This window comes from Nerophis lumbriciformis, linkage group LG05 (assembly GCF_033978685.3).
Source record: "Nerophis lumbriciformis linkage group LG05, RoL_Nlum_v2.1, whole genome shotgun sequence".
Lineage (NCBI taxonomy): Eukaryota > Metazoa > Chordata > Actinopteri > Syngnathiformes > Syngnathidae > Nerophis > Nerophis lumbriciformis.
Genome location: NC_084552.2, coordinates 22,910,650 through 22,928,650, shown reverse-complemented (window position 1 = coordinate 22,928,650; position 18,001 = coordinate 22,910,650). Strand labels below are relative to the sequence as shown.

Sequence of the window (18,001 nt, the reverse complement as noted above, 5' to 3'; positions counted from 1 at the left end):
GTGCCACACATTAAATAAATCTATTTAATAAAGTCAAATACAAATAAGGCAACAAGAGAAATATCTCACACTTCTCTTTTGTAAAGTAAATCTGTACAGCAGATAGGATCATCGACATCATCAATATGATTTGCCTGAGTGGCTGGACAGGACAAAAAAAAAAAAAGAATTAAAAAAATTAAATTAAAAAAATAAAATAAAAATGTGTACTGGTTTTGACACTCTTTGGTATCTTTTTCTTTTTGCTGCTGCCAATATACCTTCAGCCAGATAGGAGAAGGCATATATCTTCACACCAGGAGTGATGGAAACCTCTTTAACATTTTACATCTCCGGGCAAAAACAGAAGTTTGGCCTCACGAAGACCAAGATCATGGGTCAAGATGTCTGCATTCCTCCTACCATCAACATCGGTATTCACACCCTGGAACCAGTGAAGAAGTTTACCTATCTATGCTCCAACATCTCCAGCACCCTCACCCTTGATGCTGACCCGAACACACGGATAGTTAAAGCAGCTACCGGACTCAACTTAGCCACCAATACCAAGTTCAAGGCATATCAAACTTGCGTGCAAAGTACCTTGCTTTACGGCAGAGAAACATGGACGCTGTACTCCCACCAAGAACGCAGACTAAATACTTCTCACCTACGTTGCATCAGGAGAATACTGAGCATCACCTGACGTGACCGGAAAACAAACAATGAAGTTCTGGCACAGGCGGGTATACCAAGCATGTAGGCTCTGCTAACACACACTCGCATGCAGGACGACCAAATCCCGAAAGATCTACTGTGTGGTGAGCTTGCAACAAGCTCCAGGTCTGCAGGAAGGCCTGTTCTTCGTTAAAAAGATGTCTGTAAACGTGATCGATCTAAAGGCAAGAAATTTCGACCTGGCAAACTGGGATGCCCGAGCTGCACACAACAGTAATGGAGGATCGCCGTTAATGCAAACATCCAAACAAGTGAGAGAAGGAGAGAGGACCAACTTGAAGAAGGAATAATTCTGGTTTTGCTTACCGACCTCAAAACAATTTTATTTGGTACATGGTGTAATGATAAGTGTGACCAGTGGATGGCAGTCATACATGATGTGTATATATATATATATATATATATATATATATATGAAAAAAATAATAAAATAAAATAAATTAAAAAAAAATAAAAAATATATATATATATATATATATATATATATATATATATATAGATATATATATATACACACACACAATATAAATTTTAGGCGTTACAAATGTCAATCTCATAAATGTGTGTGTGTATATATATAGTATATATATATATATTAATTTTTTTTTGTTATATTATTTTATAAAATAAGTGTTTATAAAATTTAAATTGCATATATACATATATACCCATATATATATATACATATACATATATATATATACATATACATATATATATATACATATATATATATACATATACATATATATATATATACATATACATATATATATATATATATATACACATATACATACATATATATATACATATATACATATACATACATATATATATATACATATACATACATACATACATATATACATATATACATATATATATACACATACATACATACATATATACATATATACATATACATACATATACACATACATACATATACATACATATACACATACATACATATATATATATATATATATATATATATATATATATATATATATATATATATATATATATATTATCGACTATGGCGTCGCCACGGACTACAAAGGCAGAAGCGCGCAATTTTTCAATATTTATGCAGTCCCAAATACAGATCAGCAGGTACTAGAAGGTAAGAAAAGTTGCTTTTGTATAATTTTGCGAAACAAAACGCCAGATAATATATATACATATTGCATATTATATATATATATATAGTATAAATATCTAATAGTATACACACACATTTGAGATTTATTTATATATATATATATATATATATATATATATATATATATATATATACACAATATATAAATTTTAGGCGTTACAAATGTCAATCTCATAAATGTGTGTGTGTATATATACAGTATATATATATACATTTTTTGTTGTTGTATTATTTTATAAAATAAGTGTTTATAAAATTTAAATTGCATGTATATATATATATATATGTATATATATATATATATATATACATATATATATATATATACATAAAATAAGTGTTTATAAAATTTAAATTGCATATATATATATATATATATATATATATATATATACATACATATACATATATATATATATATATATATATATATGCAATTAAAATTTTATAAACACTTATTTTATAAAATAATATAACAAAAAAAAATGTATATATATATATACACACACACATTTATGAGATTGACATTTGTAACACCTAAAATTTATATTGTGTGTATATATATATATATATATATATATATATATATATATATATATATATATATATATATATATATATATATATATATATATAAATAAATCTCAAATGTGTGTGTATACTATTAGATATTTATACTATATATATATATAATATGCAATATGTATATATATTATCTGGCGTTTTGTTTCGCAAAATTATACAAAAGCAACTTTTCTTACCTTCTAGTACCTGCTGATCTGTATTTGGGACTGCATAAATATTGAAAAATTGCGCGCTTCTGCCTTTGTAGTCCGTTGCGACGCCATAGTCGATAAGCTTCTTTTTCTCCATCTTCTTGTTATGGGACATTCATCCTCCGCTGTTGCCATTTCTAATATAAAGTAGTGTAAAGTTCTTACTTATATCTGTCAGGAAGCTCACCATGAAAGCGCTGAAACACACCGATGTAGTGAGTTTACATTATTCACCCAAGGAACTTTAGTTATTAGAGTTCCGGTCGGAGAGTTTTTTACGGGACACATTTCCAGTGTTGTTGATTCCAGATGAGAAGATACTGCTCTGTTATTGATTTAAGTAAAGTCTGGATGTCATTAAAACAGTTAGCTGCATCTTTTGACACTTCTTCCACTCCCGTCCTTGCACGCTACACCGCTACAACAAAGATGACGGGGAGAAGACGCTGCCGAAGGTGAGCCACGCAAAAAAGACCGCCCACAAAACGGCGACTGTCAGAAAGCGGCTTAAAGATGATCTGTAAAACATAATCTATGCAACATTTTGACCAAAGAACCACCATTACATGGTATGTAGACCACAAGGAAGTGTTTTACATTTAGAAAAACATTATAATAATACGACTCCTTTAAAGTGGCCTATAATCCGGTGCGCCTTATACAGTATATGAAAAAAGATAAAAAATAGACCATTCATCGGCATTGCGCCTTATAATCCGGTGTGCCCTGTGGTCCGGAAAATACGATACCAAATAATTTATTGCAAGAATCGGTTTGAGGCAAGAATCGCGTTGTAAGATTCACATCCCTATCCAGCAGCTTAATCAAACTTTGGTTGCGCTTTAAAATATTGCTTGCACTACTCGTGTGGTTTAAGACCTTTATCCTACTGTTGTGTACAATGAAATAAATCAATGCTAACCTGACCGCTATTACAAACCCCGTTTCCATTTGAGTTGGGAAATTGTGTTAGATGTAAATATAAACGGAATACAATGATTTGCAAATCTTTTTCAACCCATACCCAGTTGAATATGCTACAAAGACAAGATATTTGATGTTCAAACTCATAAACATTTTTTTTTTTGCAAATAATCATTAACTTTAGAATTTGATGCCAGCAACACGTGACAAAGAAGTTGGGAAAGGTGGCAATAAATACTGATAAAGTTGAGGAATGTTCATCAAACACTTATTTGGAACATCCCACAGGTGAACAGGCAAATTGGGAACAGGTGGGTGCCATGGTATAAAAGTAGATTCCATGAAATGCTCAGTCATTCACAAACAAGGATGGGGCGAGGGTCACCACTTTGTCAACAAATGCGTGAGCAAATTGTTGAACAGTTGAAGAAAAACCTTTCTCAACCAGCTATTGCAAGGAATTCAGGGATTTCACCATCTACGGCCCGTAATATCATCAAAGGGTTCAGAGAATCTGGAGAAATCACTGCACGTAAGCAGCTAAGCCCGTGACCTTCGATCCCTCAGGCTGTACTGCATCAACAAGCAACATCAGTGTGTAAAGGATATCACCACATGGGCTCAGGAACACTTCAGAAACCCACTGTCAGTAACTACAGTTGGTCCCTACATCTGTAAGTGCAAGTTAAAACTCTCCAATGCAAGGTGAAAACCGTTTATTTACAACATTCAGAAACGCCGTCGGCTTCGCTGGGCCTGAGCTCATCTAAGACGGACTGATACAAAGTGGAAAAGTGTTCTGTGGTCTGACGAGTCCACATTTCAAATTGTTTTTGGAAACTGTGGACGTCGTGTCCTCCGGACCAAAGAGGAAAAGAACCATCCGGATTGTTATAGGCGCAAAGTTGAAAAGCCAGCATCTGTAATGGTATGGGGGTGCATTAGTGCCCAAGACATGGGTAACTTACACATCTGTGAAGGCACCATTAATGCTGAAAGGTACATACAGGTTTTGGAGCAACATATGTTGCCATCCAAGCAACGTTACCATGGACGCCCCTGCTTATTTCAGCAAGACAATGCCAAGCCACGTAAAAGAAAAATGTGTGGCGCATTATGAAGCCTAAAATACCACAACGGAGACCCCGGACTGTTGAACAACTTAAGCTGTACATCAAGCAAGAATGGGAAAGAATTCCACCTGAGAAGCTTAAAAAATGTGTCTTCTCAGTTCCCAAACGTTTACTGAGTGTTGTTAAAAGGAAAGGCCATGTAACACAGTGGTGAACATGCCCTTTCCCAACTACTTTGGCACGTGTTGCAGCCATGAAATTCTAAGTTAAATATTATTTGCAAAAATAAAAAATAAAGTTTATGAGTTTGAACATCAAATATCTTGTCTTTGTAATGCATTCAATTGAATATGGGTTGAAAAGGATTTGCAAATCATTGTATTCCGTTTATATTTACATCTAACACAATTTCCCAACTCATATGGAAACGGGGTTTGTACAACATTGGTTCTGTTACTCTGTTTTGCAATACATGTTATAATACTACACTATGGGGTCAAAGAGAGCTAAATTTTTCTTTCCACTTTCCCATGCCTGAGAAAGCACTAATAAAGTTAAATATATACAATACATGCCCGAAAATGGCGACACACTTGCATGTGTGCTTGCACCAGTACACAAGCATCCCCAAACGATACCAATCTTTGGCTCTCAAACAACCAAGAGCTCTCAAGAGCGACAGCCGAGCTGAGGCGTGACCTTCCAAGTCAGTCGCCGTCCTTTCTAGTGCACTTAACGGTGGGGGATCAGAGCGGGGTTCGTGTGCAGACCGACACGCGCCGAAAAAATGTTGAGCGCTTGAGAAGAAGGGTCACACGAGGGGTCGCTTTGAGAGTTCTCTTACGTAAGCTTTTCTCTGTCTGTGTTAGTTGGTGAGCAAATCCTCTTTAAGCGATGCTATCACAGCGACTTTTGGACAATGTCAGGGAACCGTGACGTAATTTGTCAATGTAGTCAGTCTGTTAAAAGTCTGGGGGACGCATTACAATTCTTAAGAAGCGTGCAGGCAAACATAGGCGCTTGTTTCGCCCCAGTCAGTAATAGTGGTGGGACTTTGCTTGGAGGAACTAAATACAAACGATAAAATGCCCTTGTCAGAAAAGGTTTCAGTTCTCAGGCTGCCATTTCTCCTTAAGCCAAAGGGGAACTTCACTTTTTTTGTTCATGATAATAAAAAAAAACGCTTGAAAAACGCGGCTAATGGGAATCACCGCTGTAGCCTTCAAAGACCTCTAAAACAACTTCGAAGCAACGTTTTATATACACACCACAAAAAATTGCATTGTTGGCTTTATTTTAACAAAAAATCTTACGGTAAATTAAACATATGTTTCTTATTGCAAGTTTGTTCTTAAATAAAATAGTGAACAAACAAGACGACTTGTCTTTTATTAGTTAGTAAGCAAACAAAGGCTCCTAATTTAGTCTGCTGACGTATGCAGTAACATATTGTGTCATTTTCCATTCTATTATTTTGTTAAAATTATTAAGGACAAATGGTAGAAAATTAATTATTAATCTACTTGTTCATTTACTGTTAATATCTGCTTACTTTCTCTTTTAACATGTTCTATCTACACTTCTGTTAAAATGTAATAATCACTTATTCTTCTGTTGTTTGGACACTACATTAGTTTTGGATGACACCAAAAATGTGGGTATCAATCCGATACCAAGTAGTTACAGGATCATACATTGGTCATATTCAAAGTCCTGGCTGGGGGACTGGTACTTTTTAGAGGCGGTATAGTACCGAATGTGATTCATTACTATCGCTGTACAATACTAATACCGGTATACTGTACAACCCTAGTGTGTTCTAATCATGGCAGGCTTGGTAACAGACAACAAAGACGACTATTTCTGTACAAATGCAGATTCACAACCTTATACCTTTGAAGCTAAATATACTGCTGCTTATAGAAGCGAGCACAAAGGCAGAGTGAGACGTTGGAGCAGACGGAATCCGGTAGAGTGAGGTGAAAGCGATTTTGCCGCTATAAATGTGGAACTTGGAGCCGAGCTATTCAGACATAAATGGATTGCTTACCCAAAATCAACAGGAAATGTCTTTGGCCAGCTGGACCAGACGAGCAACTGTCCATCGGGTGAGTCACTTTAATACAGCTACAGTACATACCCTGTCTGGCTAGCTGTGTACAAACAAAACACGAAATGTGGGCTAACACTTTACAAATACTGTAATATGATTGTTCATGTTTTTCAGTCAGTACAAATATCTTATCGCAGTGTTCTGCGCTACAAACTCAAACGTGTTTCGTGTTGTGGAAGCTACCTTATCTCTTGCCGTAGTTAGCTTTTAAGGCTAATACTGAAGCATGCTGATGTGTTACTATGCTAGAAAAAGAGTTACTCTGTGTTCATACTTGCCAACCCTCCCGGATTTTCCGGGAGACTCCCGAAATTCAGCGCCTCTCCCGAAAACCTCCCGGGACAAATTTTCTCCAGAAAATCTCCCGAAATTCATGCGGACCTGAGTGATGTGTCGACATCCTGTTTTCACGTCCGCTTTCCCACAATATAAACAGCGTGCCTGCCCAATCACGTTTTAACTGTAGAATGATCGAGGGCGAGTTCTTGGTTTCTTATGTGGGTTTATTGTTAGGCAGTTTCATTAACGTCCTCCCAGCGCGGTAACAACACACAACAACAGCAGTCACGTTTTCGTCTACCGTAAAGCAGTTTGTTTGCCGTAAACAGCAATGTTGTGACACTCTTAAACAGGACAATACTGCCATCTACTGTACATGCATATGTGACAATAACATCTAGGGCTTTTAGAGAGTGCAGTGCACCACTGCGCACACAACAAGTGGACGAAGCAGAATGCATCATCAGAGAGGGTGTTCAGCATGGTTAGAAAAATAGTGACAGAGAATAGAACAAGGATGGACAATTCAACCCTTAATTCAACAATGAGTAGATGAGTGTTATGTGTGTGTATATGTGTAAATGAACACTGAAACTCAAGTATTTCTCTTATATATATATATATATATATATATATATAAAATTAAAATAAAAAAATATATATATATATATGAAATACTTGACTTGGTGAATTCTAGCTGTAAATATACTCCTCCCCGAACCAATCCCAACCACCCCCCCCCCCCACCCCTGCCCACCACACCTCCCGAAATCGGAGGTGTCAAGGTTGGCAAGTATGTCTGTGTTAGCTCTTAAAATAACAATGTTGCAACTGCGTGGTTTTATATACGGATTACAGAACGTAAATGAAGTACTGTTGATGGTTTTTGAATGCATTTTTAAAGTGATTTAGAGGAATAATTGATTGCTCTCATCAGCTGCATTGCTAGCCACCGAGAACGAGACGACTTTACATGTTAGAATGCAAAAGAAACTACCTTTTGTCTTCTTGTCTCTCATAATGACTGTGAACAATAGGCAAAATTCCAAAAAAGTGCAGTTCCCCTTTAAGTCAAACATAAAAAGGGTCCAAAAAGTTGTCGCCTCTTCCTTAAACGAGGCTCACACAAGAATTAAGAGTAAGACAAGTGATGCCTCTCTGTTACCATGTCAATATTTAACATCATGAAGTGGTCCAGGTAAGGTCTGCAGACTCAAGTATTTGTTTGAACTGAACACTTTCTATACATTTTATGTGGAGAGATACCATTTCTGACCCTCAATTGATGGTGGAAATTAAATTACACATACCATTCTGGCGAGGTTGACAGCATCTGAGTGGAGTCGGTCTCTCAGGTGAGGGTCTAGTTGGAAAGCTGGCGCGATCTCGACCACCTGTAAAGCAAGCAGTTAGTGCCAAGCTCCCTTTTCATTGCATAGCACCAATGAGAGGAATATCAACATTATGATGCACATGTATCTGTTTCAGTCCATCCATCCATCCATTTTCTACTGTGTGTCTTGTTCGGGGTCGCGGGGGGTGCTGGAGCCTATCTCAGCTGCATTCGAGCGGAAGGCAGCGTACACTCTGGACAAGTCGCCACCTCATCGCAGGGCCAACACAGAGACAGACAACATTCCCACTCACATTCACACACTAGGGACCATTTAGTGTTGCCAATCGACCTATCCCCAGGTGCATGTTTTTGGATCATTAATGCAAAAAGTACCATTGAAACATTCAAATGGTGGCCCGGGGGGGAAGTCCGGCCCAGGAATGACACTACAGCGGCCGCCGGGTTCAGTTTAAAACTGGGAGACAAACATTTTTGCAGCAAATTCCTAAAAGTACTCCAGTGTTCCTGTTGTATAGAGCAGTGATTTTCAACCACTGTGCCGCGGCACACTAGTGTGCCCTGAGATATTGTCTGGTGTGCCGTGGGAAATTATGCCACTTCACCTAATTGATCGAAAAAATATTTTTTGCAAATCAATCATAATAATGTGCCGTTGTCTAGTGCCTGTGCTGTGTAGAGCTTGGCAATCCCAATATGCAGAGCACAGCGGGAGACAGCGTGCAGGTAAAAAGGTATGTAACACTTAAATCAAAAATTAATACAAAAGTCAAGTCCCGCTAGGAAAAAGCACTGAAGCATAGGGATGGCTATGTAAAACAAAAGTAAAACTGAACTGGCTACAAAGTCAACAAAAACAGAATGCTGGACGACAGCAAAAACTTACAGCGTGTGGAACAGGGGTCGGCAACCCAAAATGTTGAAAGAGCCATATTGAACCAAAAATACAAAAACAAATCTGTCTAGAGCCGCAAAAAATTAAAAGCCATATTAAATACAGATAGTATGTCATGAGATATAAATTGAATTAAGAGGACTTAAAGGAAACTAAATGAGCTCAAATATAGCTACAAATGAGGCATAATGATGCAATATGTACATATAGCTAGCCTAAATAGCATGTTAGCATCGATTAGCTTGCAGTCATGCAGTGACCAAATATACCCGATTAGCACTCCACACAAGTCATTAACATCAACAAAACTCACCTTTGTGCATTCACGCACAACCTTAAAAGTTTGGTGGACAAAATGAGACAGAAAAAGAAGTGGCATAAAACACGTCCGAGAAAGTCGGAGAAAAGTTATAAATGTAAACAAACTACGGTGAGCTCAAGGACCGCCAAAATTAGTAGGACAAAACGGCGCTCGCCAAATACTCGAATCCGTGAAGCTGACAGTGTGCTTTATAACAATTAGGGAGGTTTGTGTCATGTTTGTCCTCCTACAGAAACCATATTAAAACAAACAAAAAAAAATTTTCCCCTCATCTTTTTCCATTTTTCATACATTTTTTAAAAAGCTGCAGAGAGCTACTAGGGCGCGGGTTGCCGACCCCTGTTGTGGAGCAAAGACGGCGTCCACAAAGCACATCCGTACATCACATGACAATCAACAATGTCCCCACAAAGAAGGATAGCGTACGCACAACTTAAATAGTCTTGATTGCGAAAACAAAGCAGGTGCGGGCAGTAGCACTCAAAGGAAGGCGTGAAGCTGCTACAGGAGAACACCAACAAAACAGGAAAAGCCACCAAAATAACAGCGCAAGACAGTAACTAAAGCACTACACAGGAAACAACAACAAACTGGGGGAGTTAAATTTTTTAACCTTTTCTGCTCGTGGTGTGCCTCCGTATTTTTTGTATGAAAAAAAATGTGCCTTGGCTCAAAAAAGGTTGAAAAACACTGGTATAGAGGAACTTGGACCACTGTAAACACATTGGCAGATCCTTGCATTGACATTTCAAACTTGCTCGCAAATATTAAACACTCAGGTCCAAACTGAAAATTGAAAGAGTAAATGAAACCAAATTTCTAGATATAATGATTGATGATAAATTGAACTGGAAATCTCACGTAAAAAATATATAACATAAAGTAGCAAGAAACACGTCAATAATGAATAAAGCAAAACATGTTCTAGACAAAAAAATCACTTCATATTCTCTACTGCTCACTAGTGTTACCATATCTGAGTTACTGTGTAGAAATATGGGGAAATAATTACAAAAGTACACTTCATTCATTAACGGTGTTACAAAAAAGATCAGTTAGAATAATACATAATGTTGGATATAGAGAACACACAAATCCTTTATTTATTGAATCAAAAATACTGAAATTCCACGACATAGTGAATTTGCAAACAGCTAAAATTATACATAAAGCAAACTATAACCTGCTACCCAAGAATATACAACAATTCTTCTCAAAAAAAGAGGAGAAATATAATCTTAGAGAGAAATGTAATTTAAAACATTTGTATGCACGTACAACACTTAAGACCTTCAGTATATCAGTATGTGGAATTCAATTATGGAATGGATTAAGCAAAGCAATCATACAATGTACTAATATGATCCACTTTAAGAAACTCTTCAAACTTAGTGTTTACAAAGTATAAAGAAGAAGAACCATGATAAACATTCTGAATTATTTAACTCATCCATTATTTCATTCTTTCACTCACAAAATAATCTTACTTATCTCAACATATGAAATGTAACTTACTTCACCAATTATTATTTATTTACTTATTTTTATTGTGATTACTTATAGAGTATATTGTGAATAAATTGTGAACAGGAAGTGAACAAAAGTTTTAGCAACTATTATGTAAAAAAAAAAAAGGGGTAGGATTAAATAAGCTCTGCTTCTTCCTACTCCTTTTTGAACATGTTTAAAAGAGAAACTGGAGATTGTGATGTATCATGTTGTATGATTGCATGTTCGAAATAAACTCAAACTCAACTCAACTCAAACTTGTGATTTACATAACTGAGGCGTTCCTCAAGGCTCCCCCGTACGTCCTCTTCTTTTTGCCAGTTACAATTTGTTCTGGCATAACGTCATGTTTGTAAGTAAGGTGTTGCTGTAGCTTGTTTACTTCAGATGCAGTCAATCGTAATGGATTCAACTTCTTCATGTGTTCCTCAAGTTTCCATTTGAGGTCCACTCTTTTTCACCATTCAGGCTAGTCAACTGGTGGCCTGCTAGTTCAGGTCAAAAAACGTGGGCGATACAGATGTTTTTGCTGCAGATTTAGAGTGCTGTCATAGATACAGTATGATCTCTGACTAGCTCTTTTAAAAAAAACATCAGAGCGCTCCTGTAGCTCTGACAAAATAAATAGACCACAATTAAACATCTACTGTACAGCAGTGGTCCCCAACCACCGGTCCGTGACGCATTTGCTACCCGGCCACATAAAGACCGAAATTTCGCCAGTCCTACAAGACCCACCAATAAGCTTGTTCATAGATGTATCATAAAACTCCTGATAGGAAGTCGCCATTTGCTATATTTATTACATCTTCGTTACATGGGAAAATGCACATTAATAAACATATAAAATGTAAAGGTGCCGAATTGTAGCCAAAAGCTAGGTTCCATCTGCAGTCCGCGGCAGGTCGATGACCTAAGATCAGGGTGGATCAGGAACAAAGTGACTATAGTAGTTAAAGTGCATAAAGCAGATGGAGAAGTGTTAAATTGTTGCATATAATACTTGTGCTTAAAGAAGGAAATACACATCTCCTTTGGCCTAGTACGTTAAATTGCTGGTATTATTGCACATAGTCCTATTACACAAGTAGTTAGCAATAACAGATGTATTTACGCATGGGAAATTGCACTAAAAAAAGCTAACATTAGTGTATCTACTTATCAAATATTGCACACAATATGAATACATAACTTTTAGAATGGAAATAGAAATGCACAGAAATCTATTGGATCTAATGACACGTATTTCCAGCTTTATTATATATCCATGCTCTTGTCCTTGAATGTGATGTATCACCTATAACCCATCAGATACTAAAGCCAAATAAACTGCTACTACTAGCAAAAACAAGTTAAAAAAAAAAAAAAAAGTCTATGGAGAGCTTTTTTGCAAAGGGAAAAGACCAGGGGCTCCCACTAATTAAATTTTTTTATGTACCGTATTTTTCGGAGTATAAGTCGCACCGGAGTATAAGTCGCACCTGCCGAAAATGCATAATAAAAAAGGAAAAAAACATATAAGTCGCACTGGAGCCCGGCCAAACTATGAAAAAAACTGCGACTTATAGTCCGAAAAATACGGTATTCATTTTCCATGCACTTATTTGCTATATATATCTGCCACACGTGGAAGGCCGATGCGTGAAAATAATGCCTACATTAAACCGGTCGCCGGTGCAAAAAAGGTTGGGTACCCCTGCTGTAGAGGACGCTGATTCTCCCTAATATACAAAATAAAACTAAGTCTGACCAGTTCTTTAGCTTTCTCAAAATGTGGCTCCCAAAACAATTTAGTTGAATATTCCTGCCTTAAAGGGGAACATTATCACAATTTCAGAAAGGTTAAAACCATTAAAAATCAGTTCCCAGGGGCTTATTATATTTTTCGAAGTTTTTTTTCAAAATTTTACCCATCACACAATATCCCTAAAAAAGCTTCAAAGTGCCTGATTTTAACCACCCGTCCATTTTCCTGTGACGTCACATAGTGAAGCCAACACAAACAAACATGGCGGAAAGAACAGCAAGCTATAGCGACATTAGCTCGGATTGAGACTCGGATTTCAGCGGCTTAAGCGATTCAACAGATTACGAATGTATTGAAACGGATGGTTGTAGTGTGGAGGCAGGTAGCGAAGAAGAAGAAACTGAAGCTATTGAGCCATATCGGTTTGAACCGTATGCAAGCGAAACCGACGAAAACGACACGACAGCCAGCGACACGGGAGAAAGCGAGGACGAATTCGGCGATCGCCTTCTAACCAACGATTGGTATGTGTTTGTTTGGCATTAAAGGAAACTAACAACTATGAACTAGGTTTACAGCATATGAAATACATTTGGCAACAACATGCACTTTGAGAGTGCAGACAGTCCAATTTTCATCAATTAATATATTCTGTAGACATACCCTCATCCGCACTCTTTTCCTGAAAGCTGATCTGTCCAGTTTTGGAGTTGATGTCAGCAGGCCAGGGAAGCTAGGGTCCATAGGGGGTTTAGCTCGCTCGTCTGCGGGAACAAACTGCCGCCATTGCTTGCCGTGCTAGCGAGGTCCCTGAACTGCTCACACACTCCGGCAGATTCAATGGGGGTCTGGCGGCAGATTTCTTTGACTTTATCGTTGGAAATGCATCTGCTTTGAGTGTCGCAGGATATCCACACATTCTTGCCATCTCTGTCGTAGCATAGCTTTCGTCGGTAAAGTGTGCGGAACAAACGTCCAATTTCTTGCCACTTTCTCATCTTTGGGCCACTGGTGTAACTTGAATCCGTCCCTGTTCGTGTTGTTACACCCTCCGACAACACACCGACAAGGCATGATGTCTCCAAGGTACGGAAAACAGTCGAAAAAAACGGAAAATAACAGAGCTGATTTGACTCGGTGTTTGTAATGTGTTTGAGATCGCTCCGAGAGCGAATAATAGAAAGGCGTTTAATTCGCCAAAATTCACCCATTTAGAGTTCGGAAATCGGTTAAAAAAATATATGGTCTTTTTCTGCATCAAGGTATATATTGACGCTTACATAGGTCTGGTGATAATGTTCCCCTTTAAGGTAATCTGTTCAGTTCAGTTTGTTCCGAAAATGCATACATTAATTAATGCATTACTTGCATTACATGCAATGTAATGCATCACATATTTCAAGTTGTTTCATTACAGCATGTCCGAAAAGAAGTAGGAATAAGCTGAGCTTATTTAATACTACCTATTTTCATACCATAGCAATTGTATGCCATTTTCTAGTTCTCTGTGACAGAACAGTGAATAACTAATAAATAAATATTGGAATTCAATTCAGGAGAATAAGGTACTAAATTGGCCATAGTGTGTGAATGCTATGTTGTCTACTACCATTGTTGGTATATTCATTATTCCTACATTGTTGGTACAAATTATTAATACAGTGTAATAATTATTGTTACTTGTGGTAATGCCACTATGATACAACATCTGTATTATAATCCTTGAACAAAATAAGAGTGAAACTCATGTGAATAATCACTGAATGGAGAACTGGGGGTGGGATTAAATAAGTTATCTTCTTCCCACTCCCTTTCAGGCAAAACTGGACAATCATGCATTACATACTATACATTACCTTTTGCACTATATTCATTTATATTATTATGTGTTGTCAACGTTGTACTTTCTTATGTCATTGCCTGAAATAAAAAAATAAAAAAATGAATGTCCAGGGTGTACACTGCCTTCCGCCTGAGTGCAGCTGGGATAGGCTCCGGCCCGACCCCCCCCCCCCCCCCCCCCCCGCCCAGAGGGACAAGCGGTAGAAAATGGATGGATGGAAAGTGAATGTGGAAATCATGTCGAAGCGCTTTGAGTACCTTGAAGGTAGACAATGCAATAAAAGTATAATCCCTTTTGTTCTGTTACAACTAAAAGTTGTAAACTCTTGTTGTTGAAATGTGTTGTGCTTAAATAAGCTTGTTATGTAATCAACATTACATGTGTATTTGTCGCCATCATGTGGTCATGGCAGTTACTACATCATTGAGAAGTGTGTATTTTGAATCAAACTTTATTGAACGGAAGTTGCATAAGCCAAGCAGAGAAATCTACGGTGCCAGCACGTACTTTATGGTGGTTATTTTCGAAGAAATACTGCATAAATCTTTTGTTTAAGGTTGCATCGCCGGTATGTAACATAAGTTGAACTTTGAAACTTGGTTTTTGTCTAAAATATTTCGAGCTAAATTTATGATTTTTGATGTATGATCTTTGCCATACTCATTAGCAATAATTTGCGATGTCATCGTAGTACAAATTCACTTTGTTTACCTTCTCATGCCTTTTAAGGTAGCATTACAGCATACATGATACATTTGCATAACATATGTATATATTGACTGTATTGTTTGTGTTTTTAGTTTCACCCTTTTGAATGTCAATAAACCTGTATTTCATATATATATATATATATATATATATATATATATATATATATAAACATATATATATACATATACACACACACATATATATATATATATATATATATATATATATATATATATGTGTGTGTGTATATGTATATATATATGTTTATATATATATATATATATATATATATACATATATATATATATATATATATATACACATATATATATATATATATATATATATACATATATATATATACATATATATATATATATACATATATATATACATATATATATCTACATCCTGAAAATATGCAAACAAAACTGTGTTTAGATAATTGATACTTCAAACTTGCATAAATAAATCTTGAGGAATATAACATAACTTGGCTTCTGAGAGCTTCAAAATGTAATGAATAAAATGCTAAAGTTGTTGATAAACAAGCAATTATTTTAATAATTAAATATGGTCATTTTGAATGAATTATGATCATTTAAAATTAATTATTTCAAATATGTTTATTTTAATGTATGGCTGGATGTAGTAAGGAGTCAGAAAAAATACAAATAAAAATACAATTAATTTTGATGTTTTTAGCAAAATATAGTAAAAATTTATTTTTTCGTTTTTGTTTTTTTTAATTAGTAAATATATTTATTTTTAGGTAAGATAAACATAATAATACAATTTATCTCTAGTATGGATGATTTAGTTCTTGTCACCCTGTTGTCTTCCCGTCTGAAAAAAGGCTGTCCTCACTCAGGTCCGCATGGAGCTGGAGGGGGCGTGGCCTCCAGCTCCGGCTGAAAATCGGGAGATTTTCGGGAGAATATTTGTCCCGGGAGGTTTTCGGGAGAGGCGCTGAATTTCGGGAGTCTCCCGGAAAATTCGGGAGGGTTGGCAAGTATGTGTTAAACAGCCCTTACATCAGACATGCACCCCTAACGGCACACCTTTACTATTTAAATCAAAAAGCATCTGATAAGAAATAAAGAAGAAGCCACAGTAGGAAGTCGATGCATTTTTTCCATCTCATCATGTCGCTTCCTGTCAACTGAAGAAAAAAAAAACTCTTAAGGTATGAATTTCACTTCTAAATCAAAGAGACTAAAATATCCCATCAGCACTGCATCATTCCAAATCTCTTCCAACAGGCAACTCTTCGAGTGAGAGAGAAATACATCGATTAGATTTAGGGCAAAAGGCAGACCAAGTCACGCAGTAGCTTTGACACGAGTAGAGCAGGCCCTCAAACACATGATTAACATCCATACGTTGATACGAGTGTTTCCAAGCACAGGTGACAAATGTTAATTGGTTTAAACGGATAGAAGGATTGTCACAGGTTGAGATGACACTTTGCAAGTTTGCTGCAACATGCCTGAGTCAGATGTTTGGTAATTGTGTCCATTAGGCTATACTGCATTGTCACACTAATTGGAATACAATCTAAAAGCAATGCACTGCCTAATGAAGGAGAATTAATTCCAAGATAATTCCACAAGCCAAGTTGATTTGCTGAAGAATTACATAAGCGCTGCAGATGCTGATAACGGCATTAGGACTTTTTTTTTTTTTTATTGCGGGATTATCTTCTGAGCCCTGCGACTCATGGCACCTACGATACACAGGCCTGCCATCTTTATTATCGTAATCGACTCAAAAATGAATACGTCGCATAATTGGATGCTCATTAAAGACAAAAACCTCATGTTTTTTTAATAAGCAGGGTGCTTAAAAGTGTCATTTTGCTAATGTGTGTCACAGAGGGAAACAAATGTCTGTCACCTTTTGGTGCCGCCGCTGAATGGAGCAGTCTCTCTCATAGAGGTGGATGACATTACCATACTTGTCCCCTGCAAAGAGACACAATCCAGAGTGTGAGAATGGTGCTGAAAACTAGATTTATAGACAAATAACCTGGACAGGACATGTTTAAAAAAAAACAACAAAAAAAAACGAATGCAACAGGTGGCGCTATAACCCCTCATTTTAAATGCACTATATTGCCAAAAGATAGGGTGAGAAGCTCTGCCATCCGGGGGGAGCTCAAAAGTAAAGCCGCTGCTCCTCCACATCGAGAGGAACCAGATGAGGTGGTTCGGGCATCTGGTCAGGATGCCACCCGAACGCCTTCCTAGGGAGGTGTTTAGGGCACGTCCGACCAGTAGGAGGCCGCGGGGAAAACCCAGGACACGTTGGGAAGACTATGTCTCCCGGCTGGCCTGGGAACGCCTCGGGGTCCCACAGGAAGAGCTGGATGAAGTGGCTGGGGAGAGGGAAGTCTGGGCTTCCCTGCTTAGGCTGCTGCCCCCGCGACCCGACCTCGGATAAGCGGAAGAAGATGGATGGATGGATGGATATTGCCAAAAGTATTTGGGCACCCATCCAAATGATCAGAATCAGGTGTCCTAATCACTTGACCCGGCCACAGGTGTATAAAATCAAGCACTTCGGCATGG

At 37.1% G+C, this 18,001-nt stretch overlaps 1 protein-coding gene across 1 annotated transcript in view; it reads right to left on the bottom strand.

Moving 5' to 3' along the window:
- LOC133606772 (pyruvate carboxylase, mitochondrial-like) overlaps positions 1 to 18,001 on the bottom strand; it is an 828,781-nt gene that overhangs the window by 683,803 nt on the left and 126,977 nt on the right. The window contains exons 8-9 of the mRNA XM_061961089.2: positions 17,328 to 17,395; positions 8,361 to 8,444 (exon numbers count right to left, since the gene is read on the bottom strand). Coding sequence (XP_061817073.1) covers positions 8,361 to 8,444; positions 17,328 to 17,395 — 152 coding nt within the window. The remainder of the gene's footprint in view (positions 1 to 8,360; positions 8,445 to 17,327; positions 17,396 to 18,001) is intronic.